A 17,047-nucleotide genomic window follows, 5' to 3' on the forward strand; every position below is an offset into this window, starting at 1 on the left:
ACTGTTGTGGCCTCTCCCGTTGCGGAGCACAGGCTCTGGACGCGCAGGCTCAGCGGCCATGGCTCACGGGCCCAGCCGCTCCGTGGCATGTGGGATCCTCCTGTACTGGGGCACGAACCCGTATCCCCTGCATCAGCAGGCGGACTCTCAACCACTGCGTCACCAGGGAAGCCCGGGTCACTTCTTTTAAACTCACCTTCCAGCCCCAGATATAAGACTGAATTACCAAGGTAGAACTCTTTATCTGTTGACACCTCTTTTGTTGCTGTAGGATGAAAGGGGAAGGTATCAGCAATTCTATTTACATATCCCTAACACGCACACCAAGAAAGAGAATTTGCTCACTTAGTGCAGTGGACTCTGGATCACTCGTATTCTTTCTGGGAACCGATAAGTACAGAAATCAAAATATCCAACAATCCAAAATTATTAACGGTTAATCCAAAGTTTGCTTCAAGGATGGCAAATACAATTAATTTCTAAATGACTCAGGACCCCCCCCCATTATTAACATCTGTCCTTTGTATCATGCTGTTATAATACAACGCCTTGCACGTCGCAGATACCCAGTGAACGCACGGGGATGAATACACACTGAGTTCTGCATCTGCCTGACCGTTCTCTCTTCTTGGTGCCATTTCTCACCATGTTACTCACTGGGTCAGCCTCTGACGTTCCCAGTTCCTTTTAGGTTTGCTGCCTTTACTCCCTCGGGCTGGGAAATCAGCTGACAAATTTAAGTCAACTTCTATCCATCGACTAAACTTTATTTATTGAGCTCCTGCTCGCCATAGAGCCCTTGAATAGAACCGTTGAGGGTGTTCAGCTTCAGCAGAGGTTACTTCCAGGTGGGGAAGGTTAAGGAAGGCCCAGTGAGATCTTCCCAGGAGTCAGCTCAGCAAGCTCGATGCCCAGAGGCCCTTCTTACTGCCAGGGCCGATGCCTCGGAGAGTGGAGGCTGCTGGAACACTACCCCTAGACAAGTGAGCGCTTACTGTGCATTTAAGTCGGTACAGACCACAGATCCCGCAGGTGGTCGATTTGGTCTAAGAAGAAACCAAGCCCAGGTTACACGTAGGGATATCTGTCACTGTATAAAATATAGCCCCTAGACCTAATAGACTCTCTTGAGTTCCCCCAGTGCTTTCAGCCCTTGAGGGCAGCCTTGCCATGGCCATATCACCTGCCTGAATTTGTGCCTGGTTTTGTTGCCAGTGATCAGAATGGGACAGGGAAGCTCACAAAAACCTGGTGAATGGATGCGCTTGTGTAAAGTCCCCACAAGACCGTTTCACACCCACGTCCCAGTGGTTCCAGTGAGGTCCTTGGCCACCTGCGGACCCTGTTAACAGACACAGTGGCCTTAGGGTCAGTCTCTCTTTGGGGCTTGGCTAGTTTACTACATAATTTTTTTAGAATTCAGCAGTAGTTAGCCCTGATCAATCCTCTGATAGGTGCCAGCAATCAAGTTTAAAAGCTAGGCCAGAGGGACTTCCCTGGTGGCGCAGTGGTTGAGAGTCCACCTGCCGATGCAGGGGACACGGGTTCATGTCCTGGTCCGGGAGGATCCCACATGCGCGAGCGGCTGGGCACGTGAGCCATGGCCGCTGAGCCTGCGCGTCTGGAATCTGTGCTCCGCAACCAAAAAAAAAAAAAAGCTAGGCCAGAGCAGTGTTCTGATGACAGGAACTAGTTTTTTGCTGATGTTCAGAAAATGCATGAGGCAGGAAAAAAAGAAAGAAAGAAAGAAAGCACTTCAGTTCTGTGAGTGCAAGAAAAATGTAAGTCCCACCAAGCCAGTGTTCATGCTAATACTCCTGCTTCAGCCCAGGACCTGGGCATGGTTTCCAATTGCATTTCACTTACAGAGAATGAGGGCATTAGAGCAAAGACAGAGCACGTTCGCTTCTTCAGGCCATCAGGGGTGTTAGTAGTTAAACGTTTTTCTGTCTTTGGAAGATGTAGAGTGATGGCTGTTTTCCCTCTGTCTGGTTCTTGGAGAAATACATAAGGTCTGTGGGCATGGATGTGGAGCCGGCCTTTGGAGAGGGGTCCTGAGGGGTACTGAGTGCTGAGAGGGTGGTGGACCAGAGGGGAGGAAGTTTCTGGCAAACGGGAGGATGAATGCCTGTTCACTTTCTGGGCAGTGAGCGTCCTGAGCTTGAGTAGGGTTGAGGGCGTAGGGACCTCGATTCCAGAAGGAGGGCGGTGGAGTGGGGGCAGGCAACCTCTAAGATCAGGAGCCCAGTCAGGTCCAGTCACCTCAAACAAGGGGCTCCCAGCGAGTAGCCTGGAAGGGAGGGGGCAGGTCGAGCCCATCCACAGCCCCTCAGGTCCCCGGGGCGTTTTGTGGGACCCCCGGGTGCAGTCGCAGGGAGAGTGGGCCCTGTGACGACAGACAGGAAGTGATGGTGTTTGTCATAAATGAAACTCGCAAGATCAGGATGGTCGTCACCAGCCAGGACTGTCCTTTTCTATCCCCAGTACTTTCCCATGCACACCTGCCCCAGTAACGCCAGGGTCTCCCCAAGTCAAATAAACTGCAGGTCCCTGGGGGCCCTCGGTGAACTTGGGAGGTTTTGCATCCCAAGCGTCCCACACCTCTGAGATCATCAGCATCGTGGGATGGAGTCTTGTCGTCCATTCGCAGAGGCATTCAAAGAACTTCTGCTTCATGCTTTATATGCAAGCTCGTGAGTGGCCAGGTCTGCGGTATTGACTTCGTCTACAGTGCAGTAAGGCAGGCGTTGTGTGCCTGTGTCGGTGTGTGAGAGAGAGAGAGCTGGTGAGCACAGGAGGAAAAGGTGGTGGGGGGCATCTGATGTATTCACTCCTGTCCATGTGTACTGCGATGGAAAGTTCAGCTTCTAATGCAGACACACAATGAGATGGGAGAACACCGACCGGGTCCTACTGGCAGAAATGGCTCTGAAAACGCCTGCTCAGGAAGAATGGGAGTCTGTGTTTTCATAGCAACTCTGAAGGCCATGGGTTTGAAGGCAGCCTGCCAGGATAAAATCCCACGTGCCTTACAGAGATTTGGGGGGAGCCCAGGGTTTTTCTTAAACATTATTTGGTTTAAATTATTTGCAGTGTGTAACCTCTGTTTTTAGCAAAAAAGAGAAACGTATCATTTTCGGTGGGGAGTCGATAGGAGTCCTTTTTCCCATTTTCCACATCACCTTCCGATGCGTGAAGCTACAGGTGTTAACGGAGCTGCTCCTCAGCAGCAGGGGTGACCTGTGTTTCACTTGCTGCCTTTGGGCAGCAGGGTTTCAGCCGTTTAAGAAATGAACATTTATAGAGGGAAAATCGACAGGTTGTGCCTTTTCTGTGGAAAATCAAAAATATGGCACTGGATTTTTATTGCCTTTTCTTTCTGATGTGGAACTTAGGAGAAAGCAACATGAGTCCTGGACACTCAGGAAACTTTCTGGATCCATGAGCCTCCCTGGTTGCTTCTTTCCCTCTAGCACAGCTGTCTGCCCCACTTAGTGGAGATCGCCAGGCTTGGGACCTCTGACTCACCCTGACACTGAGGGACCAGTCTGAATACGATGGGCTAGATGGATAAGATAAAATAAGTGAGGCTAGACACAGCTTCTGCTCCACCAAAGGGGGAAAGTTGTTCCTGATTCGTAAAATACAGAGACACACATATGCACGCATCCACCCTACACTATCCTCCCCTCACTCCACCCACCTACCCACCTACCCATCCATCCACCATCTGTCTATATCTATCTTTCTATCATTTACCCCTGTGTATCATATTCATCCACTCATCTCTCCATCATCTTTCATCTTTCTATCTATTACTTGTTATCTACCTATCTATATCTAGTGTACCTGAAAGAGTCACTTTGGTACTCTTCATCACAATCTGGTCCAGGGATGCAAAGGTTTAGACGTGACCCATTGAGCCTTCCTGGGTTTTTAAGAGAGTAGGTTGTGATTAGTTTACCTTTGCAAACAGTGACTGCAGAAATGACTAAGAGCCCTGAGTACTGGTGTGATGATGCCAGAGTTTGGGGTAACTAATTGGGTTGCCACCAGGGCACAAAGGAGCCAGGCACGTTCACCTTTATTGAGTAAGATTTTTCTCTCCCTCAGTCTGCTTCTGTGGTCTTAATAGCTCTTTAGCCTCAGAAAGTGCAGAGGTCAGTGGTGTGGGGACTGCTGGGTGTATGCGTATTGTTTTTTGTCCATCCGCACCTTCCCAGCGTCTTTCATTCAGTTATCTGACACTCAGCAGCTATTACTGTGCATGGTCACATCAGATACACTCCAGCCCTGGGAAGCCAGCAGAGAATGAAACATCATCCATCCATCCATCCCATTCATCCATTTAGTCGGTTTCTAAGCAATTCCTGAGTCATAAGCATGACTTTTGCGCCTGATGGAGCAGAGGTAGGAGAACAAGAGGCGCAGCAGGACGGGGCCGTGGAATGCACCGTCGGAGTCCTCAGAGGTTCAGAGAGATGGGAGCGCAATTTGGATTTGAGAATTAGGTCATCGGTGCCCTTCAGTTTTGTGTACTGCTTGGAGAAGAAGCCAGATTTGGGTGGGTTGAGAATTGGAGATCAAGAATTTAAAAGTATAGACTTTTTTTTTTTTTTTTTGAGAAGTTGGGTTCTGGAGAAGAGGCAGTAGCAAGCAAGTCAGGAGCTTCTACGGAAAGTTATTTTGCGAAGGTGCTTGACTGAAACATAAATACAGGCCAATGAGAATAGAGAGATGAAGGCTCAGGGAGAGTTTGTTTTGTGGGTGGATGAGGACTGCTTGGATATCAAGAAGAGGGCTACCTTAAACATTTTTTATATGCCGAGCTGTTACCTCCTTTATTTCTCACAACATCCTTATTACAGGGGAGAAAATCTTTTCCTCTACCCTCTTAGGTTCAGTAGGTAGGGCCTGTAAACTAAACTGACAAAAGACAGATTAACAGGAGAAAAGGGTTGCAAGAAATTAAAAACCAAAGAAGCCATTAGGCTTGAGATTTTTACATACCATTTTAATAAAAGACAGTACATTGTGGAGAGGTGATCAGACAAAGGGAAAGGGGTCTGGGCTCCGAGGACTGTTAAGTATATGTGGGAATCTAACGGAAGATAAGGGGGTTTTTTTCCTAGTAAGATTTGTTTGTGCAGAGTCATCTCTGGGCCTTCTTTGTTTCTCCAGTGACAAGGGTTGTTTTCCTCCTGGTCCAAGAGCGGGGAGGGGGACACTTTCACAGTGTTTCAGGCAGAAAGGGGGAGGGCAGAGAGTTCCTGCAGAGTCTGCTGTTTCTCAGTTGTGTCAGGGAAAAATTAATCCTATGCCAAAGTGGCATATTTTGAGGTGACAAGTTCTGACCCCCTTCATTGTGAACCAGGTAAATGGCAGCGCCCCCATTATACAGATGAGGAAAGTCAATCAAGCATCTTGCCTAAGCTTGATCAGCTTCTAAGGGATGGACCTGGGATCCCATCCCATATCTGTCCAACTTTACAAAGGCTGTTGCTCCTCTGTTATAATATACTGTGGGGACTTCTGTGTAGAAGGGTGTTCCCAATAAACATTTCATGAAGCCTAGGAAATCCAGTGAGGCATTGCTCTAGGGCTAATTTCCTCCTTGAGCTACTCAAAGCAATCTTAATGTCAGTTATTGGGAAGAGTGTTCATCAGCTTCACAGCTAACATCCTGTTAGTTAATTGGGGGCAGGGTCTGAGCTACCCTTTGTGATCAAGAGTGTAATAACTTGAATTCTGATGTTTTGCAAGGTACAGTAATTCAGTCTAACTTGGGTCATAATAACAGCTGTCAACTTAGTTATTTTCATGGAGTAACTATAATACACTAAGATGTCAGGTACATAAATTATTCAGCTCACAATTCCAAAGTCTTATAGAGAGCTTGTTGAATTTAGAGACAAATGATGTGACATTGGGAAAAGCCAGGGGAAAATTATTCAGTATCACATGCCTTTTACGATTTAATTGCTGCCTGTTTCCACTCTGAATTGAGCTCTGGAAGGCATTTTCTTTTCACAGTCACAAAATGCGTTTCTCTGTGCAGCAAATAAGATGTAGCTCTGGGGCTTTCTCAACGAAGCACAATGAAAAGATTCAGTTGAAATTTTATTGTCTGTTGATAAACACTTGGTGCATGATTTCAGCCAGTTTCAAATGGGTTTATTTTTAAACTCGGTTTCTGTACATTGTACTGACAGTAAATAATAAAATCAGATGGTTATTCTAATAGAGAAAACAAACACAGTAGAACTAACTGCTTGTATTGCTGTGTCCTGGCCTTTTAGCGTCTTGGCTGAGACATGTTCTCTTGATGGGGCTTTACAGGGACCTGGGAACATAACAAAATGCCACCCAGGCAAGAAAAAGACAGTTGCCATGCTGACTGCAGAGTATAGAATATTTCAAGATCGAATCCTCAGTTATGAGAAGGCTTTGTTTCTCTTAATTAAATCAGGGTGCAGACCACACCAATTACATTCCAGAACACACCAGGTACATGAAAACTGGGACTTGAAAATTTCTGCAGCATACTTTTCATCTCCTTTCTTCCCGTTAACACTGTGCTGGTCTCCTTCACAAAATAGTAGGCGCTTCAGCAATACAGCCAGTGTCCTCCCAACTCAATAAGGAATTTTTCTCACTCTCTCCGAAACATGGCACGTGAACTCAGTGCCTGGCTCGTTCCTCTTCTGGACGGGGAGGGGCTTCAGGAACGGCGGGTACTGTGTGCTGTCTGTATGCTCCAGGGCTTGGCACAGGGCAGATCCTCAGCGAATGGGCGTTTCATGGAATGAAGCCCCCGAGGTCTCAGTGTTCCTTTATGTGCTGCATTGCATCTTCACATTTTTTTGAGCTCTCTATCCAAATAACAACAGCTCACGAGCATGCCAGAACTCATAAATGTTCATTGCTAATGAGGATTTGCTTATGGGAAACGAGTGCCTCAGAGCGTGAAGTTGAGGCTTCAAGGGAGATGTCTGGTCCCTCCGGGACTGTTGAAGTGGTTCTGACCACGTGTTCATTTTCTCGCACTTGGGACTTGGGAGTGAAGGGGTGGCTTGAGGAAGCTGTCAGATGGTGTTTAGACACTCAGGCTTCCTTTCGAAACACTCACGTCTCTGAGAAATGTCCTAATGTTAAATGTCCATAAATTGGGTCAGCGTCAGGTGAGTTTCAAGTAATTTCTTAGCCCTCCGTACAAGTATCTGAAGCTTATCCAGAAGCGTTGGAACAAACCTCCCATCTCCATCTTAGTGATTCCTTTTGAAATATATTTTTAAGGGTAAAATGGAATTCTTAGTAACCGATACTACTGAAGAGGAATCCAGTTGAAGGATGATCCATGGCTCTTTGGAGAAAATGGTTCAGTTTTTCTGCAACCAGGAACATTAGTGAGAGCCAGCCATCCCCTCTGGCCAGCGGTTCACACTCTCCCAGGCAGAGGCGTCAGATTTCACGCCCTTTCTATCCCCTTGATGGCGAGCGCGTCAGTGCCAAGCTGCAAAACATTCTCTCTGACTCCATCGCAGCCCATTGCTGACGGGAAGTGCAGGGCAGACAGCTCTGAAGTATCAGCGGTGCGGTTTCTAAAACATTCTCGTTTTAGCAGAAATGGATGCAGTGGATGTTCACGGCGATTCTTTTTTCCCAACAGGTTCTTAGCATGATTATCAATGCAGCTTACAAACCTGGAAGGGTATTACGGGAATTACAGCTGGTGGAAGACCCACACTGGAATTTCCAGGAGGAGACACTGAAGGCCAAGTAAGTGTTTTCAATTCTGGAAAACCAGGGTTCTCAGCATTCTTTGCCTGCCAGTTTGAAACTTGTCCTTCCTCTTTTTCACATGGCCCAGAGAAGTGGAAACCAACAGAAGGCTTGTTGTTCTGCAGTTCTGTGCACCACACACAGAGTTTATTGTGTTAAATATTCAGAATAAAAATGTACTGGTGGGTTGTTTGATCCAAAGGGAAACGTTTATATAAAGAGAGGATTTCTCTTATCATTATTATATGTTTTTCATTAACAGATCTTAATATCTGATACTATAGAGTTTATGCCAGATACATTCTATAGAGTTTATGCCAGATACAATGTTCCTTACTCTGCGACTTGACAGTTTTAAAAAATAGGAAGAACCAATACCTCTCTTTGGTTTTGGTTAATAGGCTGTGGCTGGACATGTAGTTGGTCACTTATTTTATTTGGAAACAGGCTAATTGGAAAGGTAATGTTTGCTTTGCTTTAAGTTTCTTGATCTCTGAAATTGGGAACACCCCCTGGCTTGCTTTGTGAGAACTCAGTTGTTTAGGAGACAGATAGAAAAAAACCCATGTCTCAAGATAACTTTACGTTTAATAATAGTTTTGGTGGTTTGAGAGGGCTTTTAATATCCACTTAATTCTTTTCAAATGGAATAGATCTTCATCGGTCCACTTCCTGTATAATGGTGTCAAAAGGTATCACTTAGCTGTAACATTTGGAAAATGATGCTGTTTAAACAGTGAACTACTTTTCAATGGCTAGAGCATACCTAAGCCCTCCTTTAGGGAAAGTGCCTGTCCTATTTGTAGTGAAAATTAAGGAATATTAAATAACTTATATGACCAGTGGTATTTTCCTCCATGGTTAACTCACACCAGAACTGAGTACAGACGTGGAGAAATTCACAGTTACTCGCATTCATGGTTAGTTATCCACGCAGCCTTTCCTGTGTCTTTTTTGAGCATCTCTACAATTTTAGATTCAGCAAAAGTCATGTATGGTCTAATGATACTCCACTAAACCACAAAAGTTAAAGGGAATACATGTAAATAAGGAGAGTTTTGGTTTGTTGGAAGGTGTCGTGTCAATGAAGGGTGACACCATACCCCACCCTTCCCTTCTTTCCCAAGAAATATTTAATTGAGCTTCACCTGTAGCCCAGAAAAAGATAAAACATGTTATTTTTCCAGTCTAACATTCTGTATTTTTCTACTTTATATAAGCTGGAGGTCACCAGACACAGTAGAATACTTTGTTATAATGTCGATTCATACTGGTAGTGGTGGCAGGAAACCCGGGCAAGTATTTATAGAGAGAAACCCTTCTTACGTCTTGTTTTAAAATGTTTCTGTAAAATTCAGTACATCCAAAATACACCCGAGGATATGGAAATAGTAAAAGTACAACGACCTTAAATTCCATTAAAATCTCCCCTGCTCCCTAAGCTAGCCAGAAACTCACTCCGGATTCCCAGAGTGACAGGGAGAGTTCATTTTGCACTGTTGTCACTCATTTTCCCATTGCCAAGTTGATCAGAGCTTTTATGAAACCAGCCTGATACAATCAAAACAGACACAGCACGACCCAGCCCTGCTGTATCGTAAAGGCAACGTATTACCTATTATATCAAACGTGACAGCACGTTCCTTAGCAGAATCTTACACAGCAACTTATAATGAGAAAATGCGTCTGAACTGGATTTCAAGTGTCTGGATCACAGTAGCATCTTAAAGCGGCTGCTAACAATGACAGATTTACAGTCAGCGGGAATATCCCTTATAATACTACATGTTGAGTCCCCTCTTTCCTTCTGATGTAAAATGACAACGTTTTAGATCTTGATAACTTTGATGTTTTCATTGGTGCAAAAGGGAGGAGAGAGAGTTGACTTCTTCCCATTTTGCTGAAAGGCTAAGATGCTTTCTTTCGTGAATAAATTAACTCAGCGAGGGCGGAGACATGCGTTTAAGGCATTCAGTTGTCTTGGTTGTGGTCCTTGAATTATAAAACCACAGAGAGTGTTCTCAGTAAGAAAGGCCATGAGATTCTTCTCTGTAGAGCTTTGGGAACGCTGTCACTTAGCATCTGGGAGTTCTGATTGGTTTTTTCCTCTTCTGAAAAGACCCATTTAGTTGAGAGGATAGGGGTGACATTGACAAGGGTTGATCTGTAAATAGACGAAAAACGAACACTGTCATCTACAGTTGTCCCCCAGTGATTTTGCCTATTTAGCCAACAACCATACCTTTTATGCTAGAACAAATTATCGAAATGTTTGAACAGTGTGTAAGAAGCCTATCATATAATGAGTCTTCAACATGGACTGCAAGGCAGAACCAGGAATAGCTTGTGCTAAAGGAAAAGGGGATGCTAGTGTAGTTCACTTCAGCAGCTCTGGAAGAGAACATTGTTTCTTTCCGATGGATTGAAGTTACTAAATTGACCTACATTATTTAGAATTTGGGGAGGAGGAATTTAGGCTATACCTGGCTATACCTTAGGGGGATTAAAAAAAAAATCCAGTCCTATGCTTTTAGAGACATTTACATGTGTTTTCCAACATGTCATAGAATCTTCCTGAGGGGGAAAAATTGTTGACTCTTGTTTGAATGGCTTTTGTGACAGCCTTTATAAAAGCCAGGTGGAGGTAAATGCAGAATATTTAAAGTGGAAATATCCTGATGTAATTTTGAGTGAACTAGATTTCATTATCACTTAGGCAGAAGCAACGAGATAAAGTCAAATCTTTACTTTTAGGTGAGTCACGTTCAGCTCTATGGAAATGATATTTTGGTTTCTTTTTTCATAAGCAATGACAATTTTGTGTGTGTTTTCATTTATTTTACCTTTTGGGGGGCATTTATTCATGCCCATGCTTTATGAACAGTAAGATGTAATATTTGACTATCAAGGAGATTTATGTGAAAAAGGATTCCCAAACTGAGAGACTTTTCACTGAAGAAAGATTTTGTTGGTTCATGTGTTAATTTTTACTTTGCTCAGATTTGTGAAATTTGCTCTCGTGAAAATGTATGCTGTAAACATTACGTTAAGCAAGAGGGTGAACCCGTTTCTGAAGAGAAGACTGAATTTCGGTGTGTAATAAATTCATCAGGTTATGGGCGTGGCGTTTCTGGGTCACACACAGACCAGTTTAGGATGTTCTGAATTAGAGGTTGTCTTTCATAAAATAAACGCCCACCCCAGTTATCACACAGAGTTCCCATGACTTGAAATACAGGAATCAAGAAGGAAGAGAGAAATTTCTGAGGGTGAGTACCTTAAGACTGAAAACTAGTGTTGCACTGACCCTGGTTGTAGATTAAGAATCTGTGGCCAGTGAAGTAAAAGCTTTGTTTTGAAGGAAGTCGGGGCCATCTCTTACTATTTATTGCTAATGAGAAGAGCGATTTTTCTCACTGTGTGCCGCGCATCCTTATTTCTGCAGTTATCATCTTTTTTTCCCCTTTTAATTCTTCCTTAAATATTTGAGGATGTGAATTCACCTTGACAGGAGCCTTATTCTCCACTGTCATCATAGTCCTGTCACAAGTAAATCTTGCATCACAAGATTTTTTAAAAAGGTCCTGATATGGGTCATTTTGAAAGATGAATGATAGAACTTAGGCCAAATTGAAGTCACTCTGCTTGGATCAGTGTTGGTGTTTTCACTTTGTATTTCTTTTTGACTCAACATCCATTTTGATTTTTCTCAACTCTTTAACTGAAAGAGAAGAGACCGTTTTCCCCAGAACTCTTGTTTGTCCATCTTCATCTGTCTGTCTCCACCCTGCCACATGCACTCACATGTGGACATAAATCCCTACTTTGGCTGATAGGAAATTATTGGAAGGCTACCCACACTTCCTTATTGATGTCAGGGGGAAAACCCCTTCATCTACCCTCTTAGGTTCAGTACCTGGGAGCCTGCAAACTAAATTGACAAAAGACAGCAAAAAAAAAAAAGACCATTTCTTTCCTGGTGCAATAGATGTACACACAGAAGTGCTCTATGATGTGTAACTCAAAGGGACAGTTAGGGTTTGGAGCTTATACCTAAGTCATCCCTAACTTAGTTGGGGGGAAGGGAGTGGGGAGAAAAGGCCTCTGGGGAAGAACAAATAGGTTTCTTTGGGAAAGACAAGTGCGTTTTTAGGAGAAAAACTGGGAGATAAGAAAGTTTGGAATAGTTTGTTTATGCAGGCGGGAGTGGCCTTTCTGTCTTCTTCAAGGCCATGAAACTCCTCCAAGAGTGGATTTATGGCGATCCTCATTGCTCAGAAATTTCTGCCTTTAGTCAGATAATGGAAACTCCAAGAAAGCTGCTTTCTGCATCTGTTGAATCGTAAACATCTTCCTCTCAAAATAGTCTTTGTGTGCACTCTGAGACTCTGAGTGGGTCCCCACATTCACAGCAGGGAGACAATCCTTCCTGGTCCCTCCATCGTGCTGCCTTCCTGTACTGTTTCAAAGTGTGCTCCCAGTCAGCCCTGCAGTCACGAGGGTGGACAGCAGGTACTCTTAACAACCCTTCTGGACCCAGACAGCCATTCTGTTTTTCACTTCCTCTATTCAGTAAATCACACGAGATAGTCAGCACTTTATTATGATATAAGCTTTGTGTTGGATGATTGTGCCCAGCCATAGGTTAATAAGGTAGGCCAGGCGAAGCTCTGATGTTCGGTAGGTTGGGTGCATTACATGCATTTCCGACTTATGATATTTTCAACATAAGGTGGGTTTATTGGGATGTAACCCCCATCGGAAGTCAAGGAAGATCTGCGTACAACTGTGTAAAGGAGCAGGTTGACACGGCTGATGGGGAAACTGACAAGGTCAGCCTTCCCTGGTGGTTCTTTCTCTCTCGATTTTGCTTCGTTTTCCAAAAATTAACACAAGCGCTCTCAGCCAGAGCTACCACTACGTGCAGTTTTCCTGGAAAATAAATTATCGTTCAGGATTTCAACTTGAAAATTAGGGTGCACATCAAGGACATAGTTTAATAGGCCCAGCTATTCTGATGTATTCTCATTTCAGTGGGCTCTTAGGTTTAATGAGATGCGAAGTAAATAAAGACATATGATCTGTTGCCAACTGGGAAATTCATCATTATTTTATACCAATGATAGTTTTAAAAACTGTATTGAAAGGTGACTCAAACTATTTCGAAGAGCTCACCTTTTCAGCCAGCATGGTTTACATCATTATTAAACAGGCATTTGGATGAGGGCTGTAGTACTTATTTTTAAAACAGGAGTCCATCCAACCTGATTTCCAGAAGATCTGGTCTCTAGTTTTTCGTTGGTGACTTCATGTGGTTTTTCTTGGGGAGGAGAAAGGTTTTATTTCTCAAAGGTCATGAGCAACGAGTGACACTATCTAGATTCCAGAAGCATCCTGGAGGGGTGTTCAATTACGTAGACCCCGGTGAGAATACGCCAACTGGGAATCTTTATTTTGGAATCCTGTTTTAGCCTGGTCACCACATACATTGCCCATGGCGCTGGGCATTTCTTAAAAATATTTTTGTGAACTCATAAGGAACAACGAAAACAAATGACAGAGAAACCACACACAACCTGCTTTGTTTTTAGAAAGTGAATGGGCTGCTTTCGAATCCACTGTACAAAATAGATCTGAGTAAGTGTGTGGTCTCTCCATCACTTTTTCTTCTTTGTTTCTAGGTATAGAGGCAAAACATACAGGGCCGTGGCAAAGATCGTCCGAACATCTGACCAAGTAGCGGATTTCTGCCGCCGTGTTTGTGCCAAGCTCGAATGCTGTCCAAATTTGTTCAGTCCTGTGCTGGTTTCTGAAAACTGCCCGGAGAACTGCTCCATTCACACCAAAACCAAATACAGTAAGTGCAAATCTGAAAGGAACGTTGGTCTGTGGGCCTACCCGCAGACCATGTAGTTGGTGGGCTGTTTTTTTGTTTGTTTGTTTATTTGTTTGTTTTTGTTTAAACACCTTTTGCATAGTTTTTCCTAGGAATTGCTACGGGAGAATTCTTTAAGGTTTACTTAGTAGATACTTGTTTCTCTCCTAGGATAAGGAAGGGATGGGGATGTCTCCAGCTCTGCTGCAACCACACTCCAGGATGAGCTGCTTTGTGGTTCTCTCTAGGTGTCAGACACTAATGGATAAGTGTTTGTTCACACCCAAGAACCCCATGGCGTTTCTTGACAGTTTTATAAGTGCCGTCTTTACGGACCAAATTCAAGTGGAAGGTACTGGAAGTAGACAGCTTTAGTCCTGAAAGAAACCTACACTAGTCGGTCATTTTGCGTATAAGGAATTTGAGGTGTGGAGGCTGAGTGACTTTCCTCTCAGGTACTGTGGTGTGGGGATGTGTGGACACGTGCTTCACTGCAGGGTGGGAAACAGCCGCCGTCATCCAGGAGCCGTGCATTTGGTATTTTCCTTTGTATGCCTCCAGCCATAGATAAAGTTTCCTTTGGTGCATCTGGTTCTTTTCTGGAATAATGGGAGTTCCATATGGAACAGTTGAGGCTTTGGCTAATGAGGAAGCATCTCAGTGTTGATCATAATTGAAAACTGGACCCATAATAGGTTTTAGTTAGTTGATTATACGTTCAAATGATAAAATATATCAATCATTATTGAAAGTTGGTAAATAATTTTCTAACTATTGCTCTAGGAGGTAATACAGACGCATAACTCTGTTATTGAATTCAGAAGTAACGAAAGTCTCCACTGAGAGAAAAGAATGAAGTGTATAGTTATGTAGTAGGGAAGGAACACTATTTGAAAAGACAGAAGGTGCCCCATTAATTTGGGCTGTGTGTTTGCCAGTTGGTCTTGGTCAGATCGAGAGATGGGGAAATCCTTCGTGACCAGGGCCCTCCAGTAGGTGTTCACTGTGCTTGTTCATTCTTCAAGCTTCAGACTCGGGGGCAGCTGTCAGAGCATCTCCAGTGGGAGTGGTTGCCACCACTGTGTGCAGTATTTGGGGCAAGGAAGGGGAGCAGAGAGAAACTCCTGAAATAACTCTAAGCTTGTTTGGCTCACCTTCTGTCTCAGTCTGCTCTGGCAGCCACAGCAAAGTCCCACAGACTGTGGGGCTTAAACAACAGACATTCATTCCTCCCAGTTTTGGAGGCTGCAAGTCCAGATCGAGGTGTCAGCAGGGCTGGTTTCTCCTGGGGCCTCTCTCCTTCCCTTGCAGTCGGCCGCCTCCTCGCTGTGTCTCCACAGGGTCCTCCCTCTGTGCATCCCTGGTGTCTCTTCCTCGTCTTGTCAGGATATCGGTCCTGTTGGGTCAGGGCCTCACCCTTATGACCTCATTAACTGTAATCACCTCCCTAAAGGCCCACCTCCAGAGGCAGTCACATTGGGGGTTAGGGCTTCTACATTTGAATTTGCGAGGGGTTGTGCAGGCGGCAGGTGACACTGTTCTGTCCGTAACAGCTTGTAAACACGAGGGCACTGGGGACAGGTTTCCCCCCGTGGAGCTGTTTTCTCAGAACTGTTTCCTGAGGTGTAAATGGGATGTGAAGTTTTTGGGGTTTTTTTTTTGCGGTACGCGGGCCTCTCACTGTTGTGGCCTCTCCCGTCGCGGAGCACAGGCTCCGGACGCGCAGGCCCAGCGGCCATGGCTCACAGGCGCAGCCGCTCCGCGGCATGTGGGATCTTCCCGGACCGGGGCACGAACCCTCGTCCCCTGCATTGGCAGGCGGACTCTCAACCACTGCGCCACCAGGGAAGCCCTGGGATGTGAAGTTTTGATGGTCTCAAATGAAGGAATGATCTCTCTCTCACTTTCCCCCTCCCTCTCCTTTTAGTTTTCCTTCTCTCCTCCCTCTGCCTTGCTCCTGTCTCTGTCCTCCCCATCCATGCATGCCCATGGGTGTAACCTTTTAATGAAGTTTGTAATCTCATCATCTCTCTCCCTGTAGCTTATTATTATGGGAAGAGGAAGAAGATCATTAAGCCCCCAATTGGAGAAAGCAGTGCTGAAAGCGGACACCCTAAACCGGCCAGACGCAGGAAACGACGAAAATCCATTTTTGTGCAGAAGAAACGGAGGTCCTCTACCGTGGGCTTTGCCGCAGGCTCCGGGGAGGTATGTTCTGCTCGGAAGCTTCCCACATTCGATCGGGAAGCGCCGCCCTGGCTTCACAACCAAGGCCAGGTTGAAGTTTGATGCTAAATGGTGAGAATCATGAACTGCCAGAACCCCCTCCTTATTTGTCGAACGCAGACTTAACATTGCAGCGTCTCGGCTGGGAAGGGCCTGCAGGTGGGACCCGGGGTGGGACCATGGGATCCATCTTCCGAGGCCTCCTTGGACAAATCTCAGTGGGAGGGTGGCACCGGCACCTGGGGTGGAGTTGCGGGCCCCCTCCCCCGCCTTCCCGGAGGCCCCCTTCCCCACCGCCTCAGTGCATCTTCCGTCCTCCTAGGAAAGTGAAGAGGAGGATGCGGACGCCCTGGACGATGACACCGGGAGTGAGGAGACCGGCTCCGAGCTCCGTGATGACCAGACGGACACATCCTCGGCCGAGGTGCCCTCCACCCGGCCCCGGAGGGCCGTGACCCTGAGAAGCGGCTCGGAGCCCGAGCGCCGGGCGCCCGTGGAGAGGACGCGGAGGGGCCGGAGGGCCCGGGCCACCCCCAGCGCCGAGGGGGCCCCCAGGGGCCCGGCCTCCAGCCAGGAAGCAGCGGAGGTAAAGCTCAGGCCACTTCGGCTGGCCCGTCTGGTGTCCCCAGTGGGGCAGCACGGGACCTCACTTGGGGGACCCCTGTTTAAGTTAAACACTAGCAGCTGCTCTGGCTGTGTTGCTAAATCGGGGGCAAAAAGCTTGGTGATTCCACATCCCACGGAGCAGGACGGTGAACCTCAGGATGGGGCTCTGGGAGAAGTAATAGCACCTCTTTTTCCGGAAGGTTTTAAAACCACAGGGATCAGGAGAACAGACAGAATAAGTCCTCAAGGTCTCATTAAACACTAGGCTTTCCCTCCTCAGGAGACCTTGTGATGCTATAAAGTGTGTAGTCGGGGTATCTGGTCTCCCCTGAGCCCACGTGTTACACGATCAGCTGGAAGGTCGCTGGCACCAGCTTCACACATGTAAATGGGGGCATAGCGGCCTCGCGCGCCTACACCAGCTCCTGCCCTGTCTCCTGCTTGACCAGAGATCCCGCACTCAGCCCCAGAGCTCCTGAACTTGGGAGTCAACAGCGGCCGTCACTGTGCCTTTTTTTTTAACCTCTAAAGATACACAAGTCTTTGGAGCAAAGTCAT

General features: G+C 45.9%; 1 protein-coding gene across 5 annotated transcripts in view; it reads left to right on the forward strand.

Moving 5' to 3' along the window:
• The window catches only part of SFMBT2 (Scm like with four mbt domains 2), a 207,613-nt gene that overhangs the window by 175,379 nt on the left and 15,187 nt on the right, over window positions 1-17,047 (forward strand). For all 5 annotated transcript variants that reach the window (XM_029238723.1, XM_029238719.1, XM_029238722.1 and 2 more), the window contains exons 16-19: window positions 7,670-7,779; window positions 13,464-13,639; window positions 15,699-15,865; window positions 16,206-16,469. In XM_029238723.1, coding sequence (XP_029094556.1) covers window positions 7,670-7,779; window positions 13,464-13,639; window positions 15,699-15,865; window positions 16,206-16,469 — 717 coding nt within the window. The remainder of the gene's footprint in view (window positions 1-7,669; window positions 7,780-13,463; window positions 13,640-15,698; window positions 15,866-16,205; window positions 16,470-17,047) is intronic.

The sequence above is a fragment of the Monodon monoceros genome, unplaced genomic scaffold (genome assembly GCF_005190385.1).
Source record: "Monodon monoceros isolate NGI ecotype Baffin Bay Population unplaced genomic scaffold, NGI_Narwhal_1 Super_Scaffold_21, whole genome shotgun sequence".
NCBI lineage: Eukaryota > Metazoa > Chordata > Mammalia > Artiodactyla > Monodontidae > Monodon > Monodon monoceros.